Genomic DNA, 23236 nt, shown 5'->3' with positions numbered 1-23236 from the left:
CATACACTTAGAGGTACATGACAGTCAACACTCCTTGTAATAAAGTGTGCAATTATGCAAATCTTTCTTAGACACAGGGTGATAAGGAGATACTAAAACCACTTTCACGTGAATTTTCAATACAGAGTGGCAGAGATGGATGGTGACTTAACAGTTCTAAGTTTGACAAGTTTCCATCTTTTTTTTATTCAAAAAGATTGATAACATTCTTTCATTTAAGCCAACAAAAGTGTGTTACACTGTCCTATAATATTGGGAAATATTCTTAATAATTTAAAAATTACACAGGTAGGTGAGTTTGAGTTTCCTCAGCAATTCAAAGAAGCTGGACTAAATTCACCTCTGGTGTTAACAGGTGCAACATGACAGCATTTGCTCACTGAAGCACCAACCTCTGCTAATAAAACACTGTTGTACTCTCCCTCTCATTACATGCTGCAAGACACAAAACGAGAAAGGCAATTGCCTGTGTCACGGACCGCTTCCTGCACATTACCTGACCATAAAATACACTGTGAGAGCAATTCTGGGGTAGTGCTGCCTGTAATGGGGTATTACACCTGCTGCCTGAGGACAGTGCTTGTGATATTTCAGAGATGATGACATGAAATAGCACATCTTGCTGTTCCTTTCTTTTCTGAAAATGCCTATTTTGTTCTCTCAATGAAGAAGAGTAAAAAAAGGAAAGAGCACTGTGAAAACACTTGTACTCTTACAAAGACAACTGAGCTGCTCAGGCAGAACCAGCCGTGTGATAAAGTAATCAACTGGCAGCACAGTTTTGACATCAGAGCTAATTCCTGCTGGTGGCTTACACAGAGAAAGATGCCTCCACATCTGACCCCTTGCTGGTTACTTAGGAATGCTGCATCCTGGCATATCAAGAACAGACCTTTGAGGAGTTTTGCTCCTGAACAGGCCAGCATCAAAATCAGGGTGCACGCTGTTTCTGCAGTGCTGACGAGGACTCTGAAGCCATGCAACTTCCAATTGAGCCATGTCCCAGTAAAGTGGTCGTGACAAGGCAAACGAAAGAAGAGCAGCCTGATCAAAGGGAGGCATGCACACAGGGAAGCTGATGAAAATGAGCTGTTTAGGACCACTTGCTAAAGAAGGGAAAGAGAAAGTGGAAAAATCAGAAGTAGGATGCCGACCAATGGCCACGTGTGGGCTGCAAGAAGAAACAGAAGCCTCTTGCATCGATCTACTGGTCTGAGTCGAATTCTTGTGAATAGGTGGCTTGAGGCTTTAGCCAAGCTAGTGTCAATTCAGATCAAAGTTGGAGCCTCAGAACGAAATCCCTACTTTGAGGATGATTTTGTTTTCAATCCCAAACTCTTCTTTCCCTGTTCTCCTGCTGGCCCTACCAGAGTGAACTCCAGGCTACCTTTGTACAGCACCCAATTTGTGCTTTCCACAAGTTGGCTGTAGCTGAGCATCTGGCCCACCGAACACTACAAGTATGCTATTTTATTTTCCCCCATGATTTATTTGAACTGCCCTCATGTAATCCCATTCCTTTACTATAAAAGAGAAAGAAACTGTTTATGTGGGTTTATTGGGTGATGTCTGCTTGACAGATGTCTGTACTAGAACAGCTGCATACATGTGGTGTCTTTGGCATTTGCTTTCTTTAAAAGCTTTACTTCTTTTAACACTTCTGACTTCATAAAAACAAGTAGAGTATTGTCAGAATATATTCTGTTTTCTCCAAAATTCATTTATGCTTGAATAACTCTAATTAAAGAGGAGAGGGAAAATATACAACCTCATACATGTGCCTGTTGATTCCTCTCCATCTTTTCAAAGCACCACTTCAACTGGCTTGAGTAGGAGCAACATACACATGCCAAGCTGAGAACATAGCCACAGATCTTGCCTGTCAGTAACCAGATTTCATAACAGAACGTGGATCTCATGATTATTCAGGGTTTCATCATCTTCCAACACCACTCAACTACTTTGCAACAACAGTTTGGAAGGCTCTTCACTGGGAGCTCTCCAGAAAAGAAAGGGCTCCGTGGAAGGTATTTTTTGTAGCCTTGCTTTATCCAAGAGATAATTCACCAGGTCAGCATGAATCCTCCACTGTATTGCTCTACCATTCCATAAAGTTTGCTCAAGTTACCTCCTTAAAATGCCACCCATCCAAAACCACCTTATTTGGAGCTGTCTGATGCAAGTCACTTACATTTATTATCCTAATAAAACTTCGATTTCTTCACTGTCATTCACCCAAAAGCTCAAATAGTGCTTTCTGCCCTATGAAGAATGTGCAGGAATTAATCTAATGTTGCAACATGGCACAACGGGAAGAAGATTCTTGATGAAGATCAGCCAAATTCTTTCACGGCAATTTCAAAAGTGGCAGTTGTTCAGAGTTAAATGCACCACTGTGTGATTCAGCATAGATTTGGTTTTTCATTCTGAGCAACCAAGGGCCAAGTGCTCCAAACCTCCCTATCCTTTCCAAATGCAAGAGCCTTAAATTAAAATGTTAGTCCATATTTAGATTCTTTTTCCTGAGAGAGTCTTATGATATAAACTGTGTGGAGTTCAGCTTGAAGACTTTGGGTGAAAGCTTGAAGTGACTTTGGAAATCCAGAGAATCAAGGCACTTCAGGTCTACTGCTTAAACAAATACTAAGACATGTAAAGGCCTCTTTATCAGGCAGTGTAGTGATAGGACAAGGAGTAAGGGCTTTAAACTAAAAGAGGGTAGATTAAGATTAAATATAAGTAACAAATTCTTTACTATGAAAGTGGTGAGGCACTGGAACAGGTTGCCCAGAGAAGCTGTGGATGCCCCATCCCTGGAGGTGTTCAAGGCCAGGCTGGATGGGGCTTGGAGCAACCTGGGCTGGTGGGAGGTGTCCCTGTCCTGGGCAGGGGGTTGGAACCGGATGATCTGTAAGGTCCCTGCCAACCCAAACCTTTCTGTGATTCTGTATCTTCAGGCCATCCTACAACATGCAGTAAAACGAGGTAAAAGAGACCACTTTTCTTCGTGCTGTCCTCCATATCCCCAGTTTATATGAACAAATTAATAGTCTGAAAAAAAAGGCTTTTAATATACTCTTAAAAAGTTATTTTTATGCTCTTTAATCTATTTGTATGCTTCAAAGGTCTGCAGGGATCACTGCTAGACACGCTGAAGTTTAACTACTACTCAGAATACTACAGGCTCCACATGCAGCTTGAAGAAACCCAGAAGAAACATTGCATTCAGGGAACTGATCCAAACAAGCAAGAATTGAGTCAGCATTGTAGAAGTGAGTTTTGTACATGAGAAGGGACAGGTAAAGAGGAGATGGCACTTAGGAAACATAGCCTGTATCAACTATCATGTTTATGCAACAGCCTTACCTGCCACTGCCAATTGAAGGAAATGCAATTGATTTCAGCTTCTTTTCATCGGCCAGAGCCAAGCAGTTCTTCACTGTCTTTTCCAGCAGCTCCTCGCATTTGTCTGAGCCCCAACCTGGGCTATTACAGTGGATCACAAATTTTGCAGGCAATCCGTGGCCAGCACTGACAACAGCTAGTAAGAAATGAAAGTGAAACATAATTGCTTTCCTCTCATTAGGATTAAAAGAATGCGTATGTGATTAAAATAGCAAACAATTGACAGACATTCCTTTAGCCTCTGTGAATGTTTTAGATTACGAATCACACAGCCTTAAAATATAACAACATGATTACAGAGACTTTTCCACTTCCAGCTGTACTTTGCTGTGGTAATTTATAAATCATAGTTATAATAGAGCTTATTTTAGAGAGAGCAAGAATTCATGACTGACATCAAAGGAAACACATTCCTACTGGGGACTGTGCAAACTCGTCTAATGTTGGAGGAGAAAGGCAGTAATACGCTTGGAAATAAACCTGTTCAAGAGATGATCATCCTTCGGTTCAGAGTTCATTGCAGAGCTACAGTAAATCCCAGGATGCTGCACTGTCGGTGTTATGACTTGTGTGACCTTCAGCTACTCCTGCTAAACACAGTTTATTTAGCCAACATCTGATCACACTGAACCCAAATTGGCTTACTTCAGAGCTATTGGTGTTCTGCAAACTGATAAGGAAGGCTGGAAAAGGGTTGAATTCAAGTATTTGCTTTATTTCCATCTTTGTTTCTGAGTAAGTACAAAGAAGATTTTTTGTGATTTCAAAACTTTGAGCCTGGTTTTGTTCAAGCCTTTATGTGCATGGGTCATCCAAGACCGCTTAAACAATGCCTCTTTTAGTTAACTCTTTTGTCATATTTTTGACAGTTTGACAGGATGCATTTACAGATTTACAAAGTTTGATTCATTCTGTTTATATGCCAGCAGGTGAGGCCTTGGATGTACAGAGAAACGGATAACTTGTACCATACTGATCATACCACCAGGTTACTCTCAGGGACAGGTGGGGATTACAAAGACAGACGAGGGCCTGCTTATAGACTACGTACAGTCAGTGTCCAGAGCAGTCCCTGTCTCCGTAACAGAACACATGCTGGGTTCACTGCTTCCCATCACAGGGCAGCAAACTGTGCTCTGCCTTCCAGAAAACCAGGCGAGAGGTCCCTGCCATTTCTGACCTCACAGCTCTGCGGCTGCCGATAAAAACTTGTACATTTTGGTTGTTTAAAAAGAGATGAAACTAAAACACCTTATTAATAAGCTCATGGAAGGAATAAACCTAGTCGGTCTCGCAAGGGCACACACCGAACCTTCACAAACAGGCTTTGGGATATAATAATATAAAGCCATAGAAGCACCAGAATAAAATTGGAGTTTGTTCAAAAAAGAGATAAGAAAAATACCATTTTTTAATTTAAAAAAATCAGTTTTGCAAAGGTGCTTAAAGACCAGAAATCCTCTACTCCATTCCGGAATGTTTATGAGGCATTTTGTAATTTAAATATAGCAGAAATAACTCTCAGAGCACTATCATCACATATGGATGCTATCCTGCAGCTGCTGAAGAAGAGAGAAAATAGACTTTGTCGTGTGGCATTCTGACAGGAGGTTAATCAGGAGAGTACACTTTAAAGGACAATGGAAGCACAAGGATTTATGTCCTTACGGGTTTGTAAATTCTCAACATGTTGAATAACCTCAGTGTTAGGCAACTTTAATTTGTCCTTATATGCAACTAAAACGTTGGCAGATCCAGACTACATCATAAATCCAAGAAAAATCTAATAAAAGCAGCTGACATATCTCTAGTCAGATGTGAAACGCTGATAATGTCTTCACACTGAATGAATAAAATACTGTATTGATACGCATCACCTACTATAATGCTTCTCAGACTGAGAGTGTATTCTAGGGCAGCCGTTAATTAACTCATAAGGATTTTGTTGAAGACAACCATTAATTACCCAAAGTGGCCATTCCTTACTTCAAATGCAAATGCTCTGAATGGGGAAGTTTTACTTTTGGTATAGAAATGAACAGAAAGAACACGGCCACATTCTGTGCTAGTTACAATAATATTCCAGGTAAGGATCCCGTTTGTTATATTAAAGGGGACAGCCATGTCATTGGGGAATCTGAACAGCAGATATCCATGTGATGGAGAAATTGGTTCGTGTCAATTCTTCTCCAGCAGTCCAGCGTCTGCAGGGGTAGCAGAGAGCTCCCTACAGGGTCAGGCTGCCGAGCAGCACTCGGATCTGAGGGATGCATTGATGTTTGAGAAGAAAATTTTTTCTCTCCAAATTGTGGTCTATTTCTTAGCACAGTTTGATCAACTCATTAATAGGTTGATAAGCAATAGCGTACATAAGCAAGTGAAAAAAAAAAGTAATTGATTCTACATATTTTTGTAGAACAATTCCAAGAAAAACTTATTAAAAATTTTAAAAAGCAAGGAAAAAATTTGTATTAAGCACCAGAAGTAAACAGTCATATTTTTTCCTGCCATAGCTCAAGTCTTACATCTTCCCCTCAGTTTTAGTCAAAATTCGTTTACAAAACTGCACGCACTCTATTTATTTTTATAGCATAAACACAGATGGCAGCACCAGCGTTCTATATGAACAACATGTATCAGCGATATCACAGATGGTGTCAGATTGCCATTACCAAACGTTAGTACTCCTATAGTAGATTTTTCTCAGATATTACATAAATTTTGATAACCAGACATCAAAAAATCATAAGCTTCTACAGTGATAATTTTGGCACTGTTTAGACCAATTATCCAACAGCTGCTTAACTTTAAGCACGTGCTTAAATTCAGTGAAAGTCAGTGACTTTTTAGCAAAGCAGATGTTTAACAGAGTTGGACTCAACTGTTCTGAAAAATAAGCATCCAATTAATTGCTTTTATGACCTGTGCCCTCAACAATCAACATTCTTTGTGTATGGATGTATCCTTGAACAGCCCTGTTTTTACTTGTAATGTTACGTCACCACACCATTTCCTGGCTGCTTTGGTAATGGTTACTTAAGATGCACGGTGTGTATTTTAACTCTGGAGAGCACAAGTACCGTGTAACCCAGCAGAGTTGCCTGGGGACACCATGAACCCGAGCAGTGTGCTAGAATGAGCTTGGTCAACTGACTGCAACGAGGACCGCTGCAGACATTGAAGCTCGTGACCCCAGTGTATTTTTTCCCCTGTTTCCGAAGCGCAGAGCCTCACCTCCAGCTATGTCCAAGGGCCCGTTCTTTTTCCGAAGCTCAATGACAGCTTCCACGAACTCCTTGCCGCCTTTCTTTTCCAAAGTGCTCCCTGAACAGAGAATTGTTATTTTACTCCTCTGATCCCAGCTTTCCACAGCAGACACATGACTCATCATTATTGGCAATTACATCAGTCTAGATTTTTCTGCCCAAACGTTTTTTGGGGACTGCAAAGTAAGATCTAAACCTTTTGGGACTTCAGAATTAGCTAGTCATTAAAAACAACAACAACGACAACAAAAATGAAAAACCAAAAAAGACAACCCTAAGAACCCAAAAACCTCACGTCTGTATCCCTTGCTAACATTCTCAGACTGTGCTTTTCACGTCAAAACATCTGACGTGCCACCCCTATCTCCTTCCTTAGCATAAGCATCTGTCAGTGTGAAATGCTGCAAGAGAATGTGCTAGCTCAAGGGTGGTTGAAGGTTCATAATTCCTGCCTTCAAGGTTCATTTCCCCTCTCTCTTATAACTGGTTTTAAAGAGCCATTTGCCACAATAAGAATTTGAGACTCACCTGATCTTGGTCCCTGACCCCAACAGGTGGCACCAGGAATGAAACAGTCTCGTGAGTGCAGCGGGCTGCTTTACTTGGTAACTGCCCAGCTTGTTGAGCCACCTTTAACCAAGAGGAAGAGCCTCAGAAATAAGGAGAATCTCTAAGGAACATATTCCTCCAATGAACTTCTCTAACTACAGCTAAGGAGCTGGACAAAGTCATTTTGGGAGTAGAAGAGCTGTGCAGTGTTATCAGGGCAACCAAAAGGTACGCCGTTTACAAAGGCAGTCCATCACTAAATGGTTTAGATCTTATTTTGCAGCTCTAGTTTTAGGTATTAATATAATAAAAACAGCCCAAGAAAGCATTTTCCTAACTACATAAGCATCCCAAATAATTTTGTACTGTGCATATTAATTATACAGGTAAATAAGCAAAAAGCAGTGGTATCATAAAGGCTCTTATTTGAGACATTACTTTGAAAACTGATTTCCAAAAATTCAGAATAGGATCTCTAAAGATCTAGACATTCATTTGGTGAAACCCCTTACTTTCACTGATGAGGAAAATAAAAAACGCATTTTCTGATGGAAGTGCACATATTGTATGCTCAAGGAAGCAGAGCCCCTCCTCCAAGATTCAGTTTAACATACAGAGCTATGGCTCTAGGAACTAGGCTCTAGGACTGCCAGAAGCTTTTGTTTTGACACCGTTGCTGAATTTCTTCCAACAGAAATATTAGAAGTTCCTTGTTTCTTGAAAAACAAGGCATTTGTTCGTTCAAAAACTGACTGTGTGACCCTACCTCTGTTTTGCTATTGGCAGCTTATTGCTTTTGGGGTACAAAAGCTGAGGCTAATTAAAAAACACATCCCATATTTTGCTTACTTCATAACCAATTCACAACTGGTGGTTGCCAGAAGTCAGACTGCGAGGTCAGACTGTGTATGTCAGAGCACAATTTGCTCCTTGTACTCATTTAAACTTATTTGTGTAAATACTTTAGTCTAAGTTTATTTAGACAAATTCCTCACTGAGATTGTTTCTGAAACTCAAAGCTACCTGTGCAGCAGAGCAGGAGGCACCACCCAGCAAATCTCTCAGACAAGACAGCAATGGCTTTATCGATAGCAGCAAGTCCTAGGAGAGGGTGCTCTGCACAGAGATCCCCCAGGACGGAGGGGTTTTGAAGGGCACTGCCTTTCGCAGAGGGCAGCACGACACACAGCGCCCTTTGCTGAGCTTATTTACCTGGTGGGGCTGACACCGGGCACTTGTGAAATCACTCTGACAGGGAGGGGATGGGGAGGGAAAGAAGCACTTCTCCATCCCAGTTAGATTCTTGTTTGTGTATTGCCATATCACGCTCGTGTTCGCACTCGTGTATGTATCCCAGTTATATTCCCCATGAATCCATGAACTCAATCAGTCCTAAACCCCATGACAGTCATAATCCTTAATTTCTCTTGTTTCAAGGCAAAACATAATTAAGCCTTGTACAGAACTTAGGAACAGAAAAGATCTATTAACTGGGTCATCTCTTTGCCATTGCAAAGCTGTTGTACATTTAATGGAATTTAGCCTAGTTTTGTTTAATTCAATCCAGGAAGACCAGCTTTTCCCCTTCTACTGGGAATTAATTTATAATTAAAAGCAATGAACAACCTTGTCAGTTTATTTCATGGAGCACTCTTCTCACAGATATAGAGCAAAGAAGAGCAAGAGTAGTATGTGCTGTGAATCAGTGCTGGTTTCTGCATTTACTCCTAAATACGTTCTTCTGCTTAATAGTAATGCTCTATATTGAAATTATATTTCAGAACTAGGTTGTAAATTAGCTTCATCTTGGAAAGGACACACTGTATTTAATCATTTTCCACTACATTAGCAAGTTTCTTGATGGAAGTCTTGCTTCACAGCTTCAAGGTTAGTAGCTTATTTGCTCACAGGCATAAATATGTGCCACTCCCATGAGAATAAGGTCATTATCTCATGCTTTCCAAGCAGGCATCGGTATCAGTGTTGAAAACAGCGTTAGCAGAAATTTAGGCTCTAAAATTCTCAGAATAAGCCCCCAGTACATTTAAATTGTTAGGGAAAAAACAACGAAAAATTAAAAAAAATTTAGATGGGTAAAAGTTAATCACTGGAAGCTAGGCATTTGTGCACTTCCATTCTTTCTTACAGCAGTCAGAGGCAACAGGAACCTACGCTAAGGTATGAGCAGTGCGGCTTTGAGAGAAAATTTTCTTTGTAGGGTAGCTTCTTAAGCAGTTCTTTGTCAAAGGGCAGGAGACGAGCACATTAGCTAAATGAGTCTGACAGACTTTAGAAGCACATTCTTTAGATACAGGGTATTATGACACTTGTCTTTTAACGTCTCTGCATAATATTTAGCCAGCCAAGTCACAGCTGTTCCCGCTCCGACAGGCTACACAGAACTACATTTTTCTGCACGTTACTCAGAAAGTAGCTCCTTCAGAAACAGCAGCTGTGTCAGGCTTGCTCGCCCTGTAGCAGGACAAACACCCTTCAAGCCAGCACTGAAGCAGGGCCTCTGGCACGAAGGGACACCCTTTGCACAGTGGCTGACACAGTGTAAAACAGAGGCTGGGATAATTTCTTTTAAAAAAGCATGGTGTGTCATCACCCTCATCAGCAACTTCTATATTTGGCCCAAATTCTGATTTGCCTTCTGAAATTACTCAGCAGTTCAGTTAAAGTGTTGCTGCCTGGTTATAAAATCCTTCAAAATATTGTGCTTAGAGAAGGGTAATACCCAGACAGGAGTTACCCTGAGCAAACCAGAGATACAATTTAAGACGTCTGTCATGCTGTATTACGATGCCTTCTTACATCAGTGCAGCTTAGATGACTGACCATATGAAAAATGTGTGTTGCATCTCTAGCCATGTGCTTGTAAGGACCATTGAGCAGGGCTACAAAGGTAATTGGTCTATAAGCTAAAGCCTGAAAAAAAATAATCTTAAAAGAGTTCAGAAAATACAGGTGGGGTAGATCCAGCATGTCAGATGTGAACATCTGAAACTTGGCATGGAGAGAGCGTACTGGAAGTGGCCAGAAATCTAAAGATCGAGACTCAAACTGTATTGAAAACAGGCATTTAACATGCCAAACAACCAATGTGGTAATTCATTTTCCTTGCTCACATGCCTGCATTGCACATATATTGTTCTTGCACTTCAAATTTTGATAGTGCGTTCTATCGTTACTTCTGAAAATCTGATTTGGTGATACAAATCAGAAATGCCTACTGAGTTGGCAATAATTAGTTTCTTTTTCTTATCCGTCAGGACTGCTGGAAGTGAGAAATAAATGCAAATCTGCATAGCTACAACAAGCTTGTGGCTGCTGATTGACCATGCACACACATACAAACTCCGCAGCACTGAACTTTCCATTACCTACTTCACCACCGGTGTAGAAGTCAGAGTTTGTCGGGTGAACGACAGCATCACTGTCGATCGTGGCAATGTCAGCCTGTACAACTTGCAACTACAACAGGTAAACAGATGTATATCAACCACGTTGGACAGAGACCCAGCACAGGCTCTACATTTACACATGTACCAACGTCCATAGTTCCTACCTTTACATCTCCAAACCTTGCGCCAAAGGAGTATGCTGAGTTGTGTGTGCAGGTGTGTGTAGAGAAAGGGGTGTAGGGAACAGGAGGAGGAATATTGAGTACGACATGATCAAATCAACGTTAAAATGACAAGTCAGAGCAATCAAATGAGATCATTTCCAAAGCTTTAAGATCAGCTAATTCCCCATTTCACTTTGCAGAAACCTAGAACAACTAGTTCCCCACAGAGCATGACACTAAAATACGGAATCTGTTTAAAAAAAGAAATTCAGGATCATCAAGCCAAACAAAATAACTAGTTTCTCCATTTTGTCAGCACCAATAAGCTGACAAGCGCTAATCTTGATATGAATAGCAAGTTATCATTTTGTTTCTAAAAATGACAGTCTCCTTCATATGGAAGAAACCACGTATTTGCAGGGCCTTACTGAATATGATTTCAAACATGTAAGTGATCAATCTTTATTTTAAAGGCAAGACATATTCTCTATATGTTGTAAAGGCTGAGACATGTAAAAATATACATATCTCAGAGAAATACCGACTTAAAAATTAGCCTTAAGTCTTTTTCTTATTAAATTACATAAGAACATTCCCATAGGAAATGCAGTAGTAGGAGAATTATGGGTTGCATTCCATTAAGGAAGTTTAAAAAAGAGACAGCAGCAGGTATAATCAAATAACAGGGGAAGGCAGTACATAATGCAGGGATTTTTCTTTTTCTTTTGCTGAAGAGCAGACAGTTGAAGAAGGATTTGGTTTTCAATTTGTAACAAGATAGATGTTTAAAAGTGATACCCCATCGATGATAATATCTGCAAGTTCAGTGTTGGTGTAATATCAGTTTTTGTTTTCAGCTGAATGTGAATGTGACGGAGTAATTTAAACACAATGGAAACATAATTTGACTGAATCAAACATGGAATCATGGTAGAAAAAATAGGGGGATAGTTAATTATTTAATCATTCCTCTTTAAATAATGTTACGCCTACTCTGATTATAAGAAAACACAAAACCAAAAAACACAGAGATTGCAGTTAGAATGGAGAAACTGCTTATTTTGAAAACAACCTGACAAAAAAAAGTATTTTAGTCCTCAAAGAAGCCACATAAGAAACCCCCCAAAATAGCTAACAGTCACATATGATCATTATGGAAAAGAATTTAATTTGTTTTAACTGAATTCAGCTTAAAGATTAGCAATAGCTGCAAGTTTTCAGATTTGGTAATGACTTTTGGCTATAGTTCTTCAACAAAAGAGAACATGGAAGATTTGAATTTGGCTCTTATTCAATGTGTGAAGCCCTACAGAGTAAATTCTGGGTTCCATAATTTCCATGTGACCGTTAGTTGTGTCAACCCATGCCCCATTTACCTAGGTCATCTTTAAGGTCAATGTCAGCATTGGTAGGATTGATAATGGCCTCCACCTCGAAGCCGGCTAAATTACTGATTTCACTGTGAATAAGGTTCAGCTGAAAAGAAAAGCATGAGGTGGGAAATAACAGGACAGCTGGGAAATCACAGAGAAGCTGCAGAAAAGTGAGCTTTGCAACACAGATGGAGATAGCATCACTGCAAACAAATATGCAAAATAAAAGGCAGGTCATAAGGAGGGTTTGTTATCCAAAAAAAAATATTCAAACGCAAGACTCAAACATTGTTCACACCAGGAGGAAGTAAATGTACCTACTAACAAGCTTTAGGCTGTCTTCTATCTGGAATTCTAATTTTGGCATTATAAGAGGCTATTTGTTTTTCCTGAAAGGATAGATGAAAGACACCCTAATAATTTCAAATGCGTTAATTACATTAGTCACATGCATGTGCTGTGACTGTTCAGTACTGAAACAGGAAAAAAGATACCGCTTCTCCTTATTTAAGCTAGCAAACTGGAGCACGTCTTCAGGAAAGCAGGCTCTTGGCTCCAGAGCTCACTCCACCCCAGCAAGGGGCCACAGTTTTGCTTCCCATGCTAGTGGTTCCCATAGTCTGTGCTGCAGTCCCTTCAGATTTCACACGCCCAATTCTGCTGGCTTTGTGACCAGCAACCTACTGCAAACAGACACACTCGTGCTTACCACTTCTAGTTATTATTTTATTTGCCTTACTTCCTTTTGTTATTTATGAAAATAGAAATGTTAACCCCACCCATTAATGCCCATTAACTCCAAGTAACACCCCTGCATTTTAAACACGCCTCTCTATTGCTGTTCGTTACGACATCAGGAGGATTTCTTATGGGCACAGTGAGGAAGTTAGCATGGATACCTAGAGATTAAGCTCACATCCACACCATGTGTTCTTAGAAGAATTAATGAAATGTGAGAGATTTCAACTCCTACCATCACATTTTGAGCAAGATTTACAAACAGATAAGAAGCCAAGGAAATATACAGACCATCAGCAGTAACTGACTGGTGCTGAGGTGCAAAGTAATGGCATGATTTCCTTTCTGCTGATGGTTTGGGTGTCTCCTGTGACCCATGTCACAGAAACAACTCCATAATTTGAGACAATTTAATTAAAATGCCTAAGTCAGCAACACTAAAACTGCAGTACACTGACAGATACGTAAGGAGGCTTATAACCCAGGGTTTGGACCACTGCCCTGCAGCCAACCCTGGGAAGTCTGATTTCACATGCACCGGTTTTACTGGCCCCAAAACTTTGCACTTTACAGAGGAAAATAAAATCCAGACTTTTGTATATGGAAATAGGCTGTTTCTATCATACATTATGCTTAGATCTACAACATGCATATCCATTTAAAATCACTGTTTCAATTGGTGATTGGGCAACAGGGAAAGCAACTAGAGAAGGGAAAGTTCTCATTTATTTATGCAATCCTGAAGCCAGCTGAAACTAAGTGAGGCTTTCCTTCTAATCCAAAGCCCACTGGATTCAACATACAAAGCTTAACATAAACATTCAGGCGCGGCAATTAATCTCATCAATAACTGAATTTCATCTTGTGGATTGTAATCCACATTCTGTAAACTTTTTATATCTTCTCCATGTATGAGTTTATTAATAGGGAATACAAACCAATTCATGAAACCAATATAAATGAATGGTCATTTAAGGAGGCCAATGTACATTGATTTAAGTTTTATGAATAAAATTATTTCCATTTCATTCATATGATTACATGAATTGACCTTCCTTTTCTGCAATATCATATATTTTGCATATGTTGCATGAAAAAATGATATTCCCTTAATATAGGGTGATTTAGGCTAAAAATCAGTGTAATTCGGCCCCATTTTAAGTATGAGTCTGTATGGGAGTCTGTAACAAATCTAAGAAAGCTTACTTTCCAAATAGCTTAGAATCCCTTATTACTTCACACTTGGTGAGTTATTCATACTCGAGTTTGAGTCTTGAGTTTGACTACAAGCAACTGCTGTTTAAAAAAAATAAAGTCAAATCAAGTCAAACCAAAATGTTAAAGAAACTATGAATTTTGAAATAAAAAAACAATCAACAAAATACATGCACACACCAAAAGACTGTTTTGTGGAAATTTTAGTATGTTCCTAAGCACATTTCATCCATTTTATAAGTGACTTTCTGATCCCTAATGCCCTATATTCTAAAAGTTTTTGCCCCGGATTTATTGGCTAACTACCATCTTGGTTTCCAACCTTTAAACTGTCTCTGCACCTACGCAAATATGGGATTTGCAAAGCAACCAGTTGGCAATTAAAGCTTCAACTTAAAAGCAACAACAAAATGCTCAAAAAGCTGCCCGTAACTGATGACGTGTTGGCAGCTAAGCATTATTTTGCTGAGTTTTGCATTTACTGTTCAACATACTGTTAGCCAACTGTCAAGTAGTACAGTAAAAACCGAAAGTTTTCCTATAGGTTTAAATACTCCATTGAATAATTGCTCAATTTTACTACTCAACAGTACGAAGCATTTATTTTAGACAGAAGAAATTAATCCCTAAAGGGCCACTTAAAAAAAACAACATATGACAACTTGCATGTACACATGCAATAAAGAATGAATGTAACTTCAGGTAACATTTACATTAAATGCTAGATAAAATGCAGATGGCACTTGGCACATACATGAGAACTTTCTACTGAGCTAAGCCTTGCATTTCTCAGTTCAGACAGAATTACCTTTACATTCTTGGAACTTTTTCTGATTTGAGCTTCATACAAAAAACTATAGATGCCTTCTGCAGACCAACAATCTGAGATCTTTCTTAAAGTCCATACCCTGGTGCTTCGGCTTGAGGTCTTAAAAGTCTGCCTCTGCTCCATAACAGTCTCAGGGAAATTAAACTAGTTAATGTGCAGAATGTCACATTTCCACTGGGATGTCATTTGTAGGATGTGCAATCACTTAAATATTAACTGGATTTTAATATTGTATAGTGTAGAACTAACACGTTTCTGCAAGTATAACTGAAGGGTTCTGAGCCATTTCCTGATCTCCAGGAACTTCTAGCTGAATGTCAGCAGCTGTCTTAAGATTTAAAGCAATAACAGTAAAAAACTGAACAATACTCAGGTTAGCAGTATTTTCCATTGTGTTTTTCATTAATCAAATCTGGGGATATTAGACATACGAAGAGCCATTCTTGCAAGTAAAACCTTTCCTTTTGCCTTCTGCAAACGTGAGGCCAAGGAAAAAAGATATTTGCTTTAAGCTCTGAATTATGTGCTACTAAGAACGAGATTATTTTCTTCCTTCTCCACATCTACCAAATTATTTCCTGTTCTAGCAGATAGTGGTTCTGCAGACTAAAGAGACATGCTGTAAAGGTGTTCAAGGATATCAAGTTCAAAAGACACTGATTGTTTGATTATTTTTTTGTGTGTTTTAAGGTTTCTGTGTTTGCACTGTAGTTTACATCTCTATTAAGAACACACAACATTAAAATATGCTGAAAATCTGTAAGCACAAGTTCAAGACAAATTAAATAGCTGTGATCAATATGAGCATTTTTGCGTTCCAACTGAACAGCTCAAAATGTTTTAACACGTTAAGCTTTCCTGCCATCCATGTAAAGAGTGTGGTTGGGTCTCCATTTCACAAATGAGGAAGACAGCAGAAAGATGAGGTGATTCACAGCATCTCAGAATCAGCCAACTCCAGAAGGCAGGAGTCGTACTGCCAGGCCTCCATGTGAACCATCTAAATGTGCTGTCCTCCCTGCCCAACGGAGTAGAAGGTTTTCCTTCCTTCAAAATGCTCTTTAGAAGCGAGGCTATCTTAAATGGAAGAAAGGTCCTCCTCCGAACAGGCAATCAATCACCTTTTGTCTTCATGTGCTTTGAAAATACGTAATGTGCACAAGCCTAAGACATCAAGCCACAACACTTGTCTAGGCCAGCTATTGAAGGAAATTCTTTTATCATTGTGTTTATGAAAGTCATGTGGCACTAATTTAAGGCAGCTACAACTAAACATTTCTTTCTCCTGTTAAGCGTCAGAATTAACAGACTTTGATGAACATTTTAAATATCACTATTATCCTTTTAAACAGCAATTGCATGTAGAAATGGATAAGTAGAAGCACAATAGTTGATTCAAAGTCTCTACATTTTTTTTTTTTTTTTTTAAGATTGTTACATAGCATTTGTAAATTTCCAAAATAAAAAACCAATTATTTGAGATTACCACATGTCACAAACGATTATCGACCACCACAAGTGAGCACCCAGTCTGATAACCCTGCACTCAGCAGCAGACATCCTGGCTAAGCCAGAAACCCCCTGTCCCATCAAAAATTTAGGAGACAGGAAGCACTGAATCCATGACTGGAAGTTTTAGCTTTGCCCTTTTAAACAGAAGAAAATCAAAAATATGTTGATTTGGAAAATAATTTCTGTAGAATACTTTAAAAACATTTCTAGGAATGAGCCACCATAACAGGGTTGTATTTTTGTTTTTATGCTAAATGAGATGTTTTTGATCACTGCAGTGTGAAGTTGTTGGTTTTTTTTTTTTTTTTTTTTTGCATTGTAGGATTTCCCATTTTTCAGTCTTAACATGAATGCTTGAAAGAATTCGGGTTGGTCTAAACACGCTGTTTTGGGAGTAAGTCCTAACAAACAAGAATTTCATTTTGAACTCCCACATAACAAGATACAGAAAATTTGTGTATTTGTTAGACATAGCCTACTTTTTATGTAGATTTTTATACTAATCATTTACTGCTCCTAAAGAGGGTTTCTCTCATGGAGTCAAAAGCAAAATATAATCTGTGCTAGAAATATCTCAACAACATCTGTGCATTTTCCACCCCTGAGAAAATAATCCATTTCATTTGGTCTGTTCCCTCACAGGAGCCAAACTGGTTTTCATTTTTCTCTTATTTACATGCACTGTGTTAGAAACACAGCCTAACACCTGACCCCTCTCACGTCAATGGAAAAAATGTGGGGCTAACAGACAAAGAACCAGTATGAGGATGGGCACATAGCACCCCATGTCTTTACAGGGGGCTGCACTCCAAGGGAATGAGAAAGCCAGAAAGTCCATTTCCCAGCACAAGCTACTCACTGGGAAGCTCTCTGACAGACACTGGCTGTGCTCACCACTGCTTAAAGCAGTCCTGGAGTTCATCATTTTCTTCCTCTGAGCCCAACAGCAAAGCCCCATCGATTTGTAGGCCAGTCTTGTTAGAACACTTTAGTTCTGATTACAGGTTTCCTATGGTAACTAACTAAAAGGGGCTCAAAGTCAGGTATTAAACTCTTTCTTACTTGCCTTCTTGGCAAGTAGTGTCATTTAAAAGTTTCGGGTTCCAATTTAGTCATCAAAATGTTTATAAAAATATGCTCTAAACCACCCCCTGTGGAAGTACTCAAACAGCAAAAAGCCTACCAAAACATAAAAAAAAACCAAACAAACCAACAGTTGGGCTCTAGCTGTAAAATTAACTGGGGAAAACAAGAAGTCTTGCAAGAAATAATGTTACTTTCATGCATTTTAAACTTAGTAAGCAAGTTGTGGAAAGGTAAATGGAGAACAACCTCAACACGAAATAAAAACGAATCAGAGGATACATTCCACAATGGACAAAAATGGTTCATCTTTTATGGCTTACAACACAATGATCTGGTTACCGAATGATAGAAGAAAGATGCAGTTTTACTTAATAAAATTTTGTATGGCAAACTAAAGGCAGATTTCAAGATAAAAGACCAAATTAATTTATTGAATCGTCTCTTTAAATGAGTTGTCTCTTTAAACAGGTAAGTATTTGTATTAAACCACCCCATGTCCTCCCAAAGCATATTCACAGGGAAAAAAGGATCATTGACTTATAGCTTTTAATTAAAGCATCATTCATTATTATGCAGCATTAACTTTTGTAAAAAAAACAAACAAACAAACAAAAAAACCCAACAAAATAAAACAAAGCAGAACAAAACACAAAGCAACTACTATAATCAAATGTCTAAAGTAGGTTTTGATTAAAATATATAAATCCTTCACAACAGGAATGAAGAGGGATGCCCTTCAGAAGAGCCGGTTCATTCTTAAAATAATTTCACTTTTGGCAACAGATTAGCAGTACCAGTTATGCTGTCTGTGAATAAGGTGAGATAAATTACAAGCACACAGGCTTTCCTTCTATTTGAATATTTAATTACATAGGCACAAAGACTCATTCATGTATTTTTAAAGTGTTCTAGAAGTAGTTTCAAAGAATTTATTTCTTCAAAAACTAATATCACACACCCCCACATGTGCTTGGTAAGGAAATACCAATTGTACCTAGATGTCTGGGGAAGAAAGGGGGTGGTGGGAGGGGCTATTCCCTAAGCAGCACTGAAAATAGGTATTCATTTATAAAAATGTAGAAGCATACCTTCTGGCCAAGAAACAGACTTTTTGTGGACAGGACCGTGAAACCATCTGCAGGAGTTCCCTCTGTTGTACTGTCAGCACTGGCTGATTTGCTCACTTCTCCCTGCTTCTTCTTCCAAAAATATAGTTAATTAGTTAACTCAAGACTAAGAGAAAAACACTGTTTAATAACACTAAGATATAAGACATGCCATACATGCTTACCAGGCAATAAAATGTCAGTACAGAAACTGGCATTTGGATTTTATCCTTAAGTCTAAAGTAACTGCTAAGAGCTGAAGGAATCAATAACAAAACCAACCTCAAAGTCTGCATATCTATGTGTGTGCTTTTCTTGCCTATGATAGTACGCTATTTACGGGACAGTTGTCTTAAATGTTGTAGGAAAAATATAAACAACCACACATTTTTAACAGCTTTCTGAAGACTTGTGTACCAAAAAAAACCCAGCCAAACAAAAACCCCTACATATCTACGTGTGGGCAGACGCTCGTTCTAAGGTTAAAACTGGCTTGTCAGAGTGCAAATTTTGTCCCTCTGTGAAGGGAGGTGATTACAGGTTTCCCAAACAGTTTTAGAAATATGGTTTTGAAATCCGTCTGACCTTAGAGCTCATGTCAGAAGAATACTTCTACTTTCCACCTGCCTAACAATAAGAAATAGAGTGAACAACTTTCTGTCTTGCTTAACCTGATCACTTTCCTTTATCTCCAGGAAAACTGTAGAGGGGGAGTCCCCTCAATCATTCATTTTTATTTTTTTATTTTTAAACAGAAGTAAAATGATAGGCTTCAGGAATGCATTGATTTATTGAATAAGAATGAGAATAAGAACATTTTGATAAGGATGCATCATGAAGACAGTGAATTGACTGTTGCAGTTACCAACTCAAGTGGTGCCAAAAATCATTTTCAATAACACTACTACTTGTGATTTCATATAAACGTTTGTTGCCTCAGCAATATCTATACTGAAGCTAAAAGCACACCTGAATCACTAAGCAAGCCAATATTATCCTGTTCTTCCTTTCCAAAGCATATAAACTAAATCTGTGGCAGACCAACTAAGATGACTGATGCAAAGGTATGTTGGTGCTTCTAGGAGCTGAAGCCATACTTTACTTTACACAATTGTTTTGAGAATTAGATTTTCAGGGGTCTTATTTCAATTCCCCTGGAATTTACTGTTAGCTGAATACCAATATAGTAAGCAGACAATGCAGTTTATTGTATGGAAGAAAAACAGAACCCCACAACAGACTTCCTGCTTTTGTAATCAAGCAGGAAAAAAAAAATCCAGATTTAGGAAAATTATTAGTGCTTGGTTATTAGAAACACTGAACTTGAGATGTCAGCTTCTAGGTGTTCTAAAAGGGAAAATTAAATTCAACAGTTCAAAAAACAAAGAGTGAAACAATCAGAAGTCTCTTAGTAAACAATAACAGAGACATACAGCATGAATATAGAAGCTTTGTTTGAAGGCAACATTTTCAAATACACTGTTAATTTCAGGTAAAATATATGTACTTTTCTTCCTACTTTCATAACCTATTGCTTTGCAATAGTTTTGCAGAAGGAATTATCCTTGATTACACATGCACACATTAGAAAGATTCTCTACTCCTACAAACTGAAACTAAAAATGGAAAAAAGGCAGTTACATGTTCTTTCTAGCTTTCTAGCATAAGAAAAATCATATTTTGGTCCTCTTGTTCTTTCTGTCACCTCCACACTTCCTTCTGAATTAGTTTAATTTCTTCCTCAGAGTTAAAAACACCAAGTCTAAACACTGAGGAGTCTTGCCTGCCTGCCCTGCAGACCTGTGCTGCTACTTCCACCTACCCTAGGTACTGGGCTGCACTCCTCCTTTGGCATTTGCTTGTGCTGCTACTGAAATCCCTGAACTACCCTACATGATGCTCTCTACAGCTACCATGACCGAATTTGTTTGTGTTTCAAATAAACTGATTACTCTACCTTGGATTTCCTTGCCCCTTTCTTGCCGCCTGTTTTCTTTGATACAGTTTTTTTCTGTGATGGAGACTTTGCCTTCTTTGCTGGAGGTGGAGTGATGATGGCTTCCAGTTTTCCTTTTGACCCCCGCTTCTTTGCCAACAGCTCTGGGTGAATATTGGGTAACACTCCACCACTGGCTATGGTGACCCCTTTCAATAGCTAATAAAAAATAAAAGTTGTAGATGACAAATTCCAGCATTCACTCACCAATAAACAGAAAATGGCATTTACTGCAAATTTTGTACATTGCCTTGAGTTTTAACCAATTATTTTATGTTTCTCCACATATATCTTTGAAGAGAGACATGAAACGTGTGAAATATCAGAAAAAGTTGATCATATACTAAGGTGTAACTGTAAAGGGAATATATATTCCTCTTGCACATATGCTTGTTACTGTGAATGTCACTTGGGCTCACAAGAGAGCTGTTTCTTCACTTAGCTGTGAAGCCATGCAATGAAGACTTACCCAGCTACTAGAAAACAGGCTGCCCTGCAATGCCTTCATGTCTGTGGCTGGGGCTGCCCTGTGTTTTGAGGGATGGGGCCCTGAAAGTCCATGGTACAGGACTGCAATAGGTACCATGCTGTGGGCAATGCAATATTATGTTTTTGTTGCTGAGTTTTCTTGAGCGGGCATTTTTTTAAAACAGAAATTAGTTCTTAGAAAAAGAAACTTCAAATGGAGGGTAACATTTATACAAATCTCTATACCTGGAAGTCTTTCTTCAAAAAAATCTTTATGTAGTTGAAGAAAAGCAGATCAATACTCAAAAGTGTGCAGTTCATTCAAGCCTTTAAAAGCAGAGGTGAAATAAATCATGTTCTGCATTTAAAACCACTTTAATCCATTTTTTAAAAACATCTAATTGGGACTAATTCAGTTTTAGGAAGGATACAAATGGTGATATCAAAGTCCCTCAGGTATTCCCACCTTCTGATTCATGGTTACTGCTCCCCAACCACAACCCACTGAGGCTCTGAGCTTACAAAAGAATGATGAACGGAAAATATTAGCAATTTTCAGGCAGAAGGAGGATGGTTTGGGGATTTTTTTTCTGCTCCATCATGATACATAGGGTTGGAAGAAGTGTCTTTTTAGGTGTATTTTTACAACACCTCACACAAAGAGACATTAATCCTAGCCAGTGCCTCTGGCTGCCACCACAACACTATAATAATAATGCCTGAATTATTTTTTGGCTAAGTTAGACATCTTGAAATTTGCAAAGGACACAGACTTGCAAGAGTTCCAGAGCTCTTCATTCTGTGGTTGTCATGACAGACTTCAGTAGGAATGGGATAGGTCCCACTGAGTCCTAAGCTGCTTAAGGGGAAGACAAAAACCAACCAAAGAAGTATGTACAAGATTCCACCACTTCTCTACAGAGCTTATAACAATGTTCCAGTCTTTAACAGAAGTGGCTGTAATAGTGCAAGCAAGTGTCACACTAGAGCTCCCTTGCATTTTCACACATTTTAAGTGTCCTGAAATACGTAATTAAGCTGAGTGCTCTACTTAGTTACATAGCGAGTGTGCTAGTGAGTGAATGAGCTGTTTCCTGGTGGGCTGTTCAATAAGCAGAGGTCTTGAGTTACTATTCAGCTATATGGAAAGACAATTTAAAAAGCCCTGAAGGAAATCCCGGCCCTCACACAGTGGGGTTTTTTCTTACCTGATTTAATTCTTCATCATTTGCTACAGCCAACAGGATGTGTCTAGGAGTTACTCGACCCTTCTTGTTGTCCCTTGCTGCATTTCCAGCCAATTCCAGAATTTCCGCTGGGGGAAAAAAAAGCAAGCCCCTTTTAATTACATTGTGATCATTAAGAAAAATCAGTATATATTATTTAGCATTCAAGCAAGATTTGCATGGTACTCCTCACTGCCACAAAATACACTGAATGAGGCATCTTACCCTAAAATTTTTACTTGCTTTTTTATGTAGAATCATTGATGGCAGAATGCACACATTAAGTCCTATGGTCTAAACTGCAAACAATGTTTTTATATATATATATTTATATATATATATTTGTCCTTTTAACGCAGTTCCTCTAGATTCTGGACTTTTCAGTGTTCTTCTCAAGGTTACTGTGTGTTTATTTCCTGCAATCCCCCTTCTACAAGGAATCCCCCTACTCTACAAGGGTACTAGATGTACAAAATCTTTATTTTTTTTCCTCAAACCTGTCACAAATATGACTTCTGGCTTGCATTGCTTCTGTTTTTTTTTATTACTGGAGAAGCTCCTATTCTCAGTTCCTTCTTTGTAACATTACAGAAGCAATGTCCAAGTTAGGGTACTAAAAATACAAACTCAGTTGTTACACGGTCTTAATGATTTTCTGTCTCTTGAGAAGATGTTCTTGTCCAGAAGAGGTAATTGATAAGTCACGTTTGTTTGTTCCTCGTAGATCATCCTTTTAGAAAAAATCTCCACTCCTGACAAATTATGTTTAACAGGTGTGCATATGATGACTGTTATCGAATTAGGAAAGATTAACTTGCTCTCCTGTAAGGATCTGTGAAGTGCAAGGCTGGAGCTTTACCTGCTAACTTATCTGTCTTCAACAAAACAAGCCTTAG

At 38.8% G+C, this 23236-nt stretch overlaps 1 protein-coding gene across 7 annotated transcripts in view; it reads right to left on the bottom strand.

Moving 5' to 3' along the window:
• Positions 1-23236, bottom strand: part of MACROH2A1 (macroH2A.1 histone) — a 45477-nt gene that overhangs the window by 1618 nt on the left and 20623 nt on the right. For 3 of the 7 annotated variants that reach the window (XM_082771473.1, XM_082771474.1, XM_082771475.1), the window contains 6 exons: positions 22323-22429; positions 20608-20805; positions 18633-18743; positions 12168-12267; positions 6640-6729; positions 3367-3541 (listed from right to left, as the gene is read on the bottom strand). In XM_082771473.1, the coding sequence (XP_082627599.1) occupies positions 3367-3541; positions 6640-6729; positions 12168-12267; positions 18633-18743; positions 20608-20805; positions 22323-22429 (781 nt within the window). Of the gene's footprint in view, positions 1-3366; positions 3542-6639; positions 6730-10606; positions 10698-12167; positions 12268-18632; positions 18744-20607; positions 20806-21360; positions 21442-22322; positions 22430-23236 lie in introns of all 7 variants that reach the window. The other 4 variants (XM_082771479.1, XM_082771477.1, XM_082771476.1 and 1 more) reach the window with 4 other exon arrangements.

The sequence above is a fragment of the Aythya marila genome (genome assembly GCF_965140915.1).
Source record: "Aythya marila genome assembly, chromosome: 14".
NCBI classification, from domain to species: domain Eukaryota; kingdom Metazoa; phylum Chordata; class Aves; order Anseriformes; family Anatidae; genus Aythya; species Aythya marila.
The sequence above is the reverse complement of the archived record's forward strand: the minus strand, read 5'-3'. Positions and strand labels throughout refer to the sequence as shown.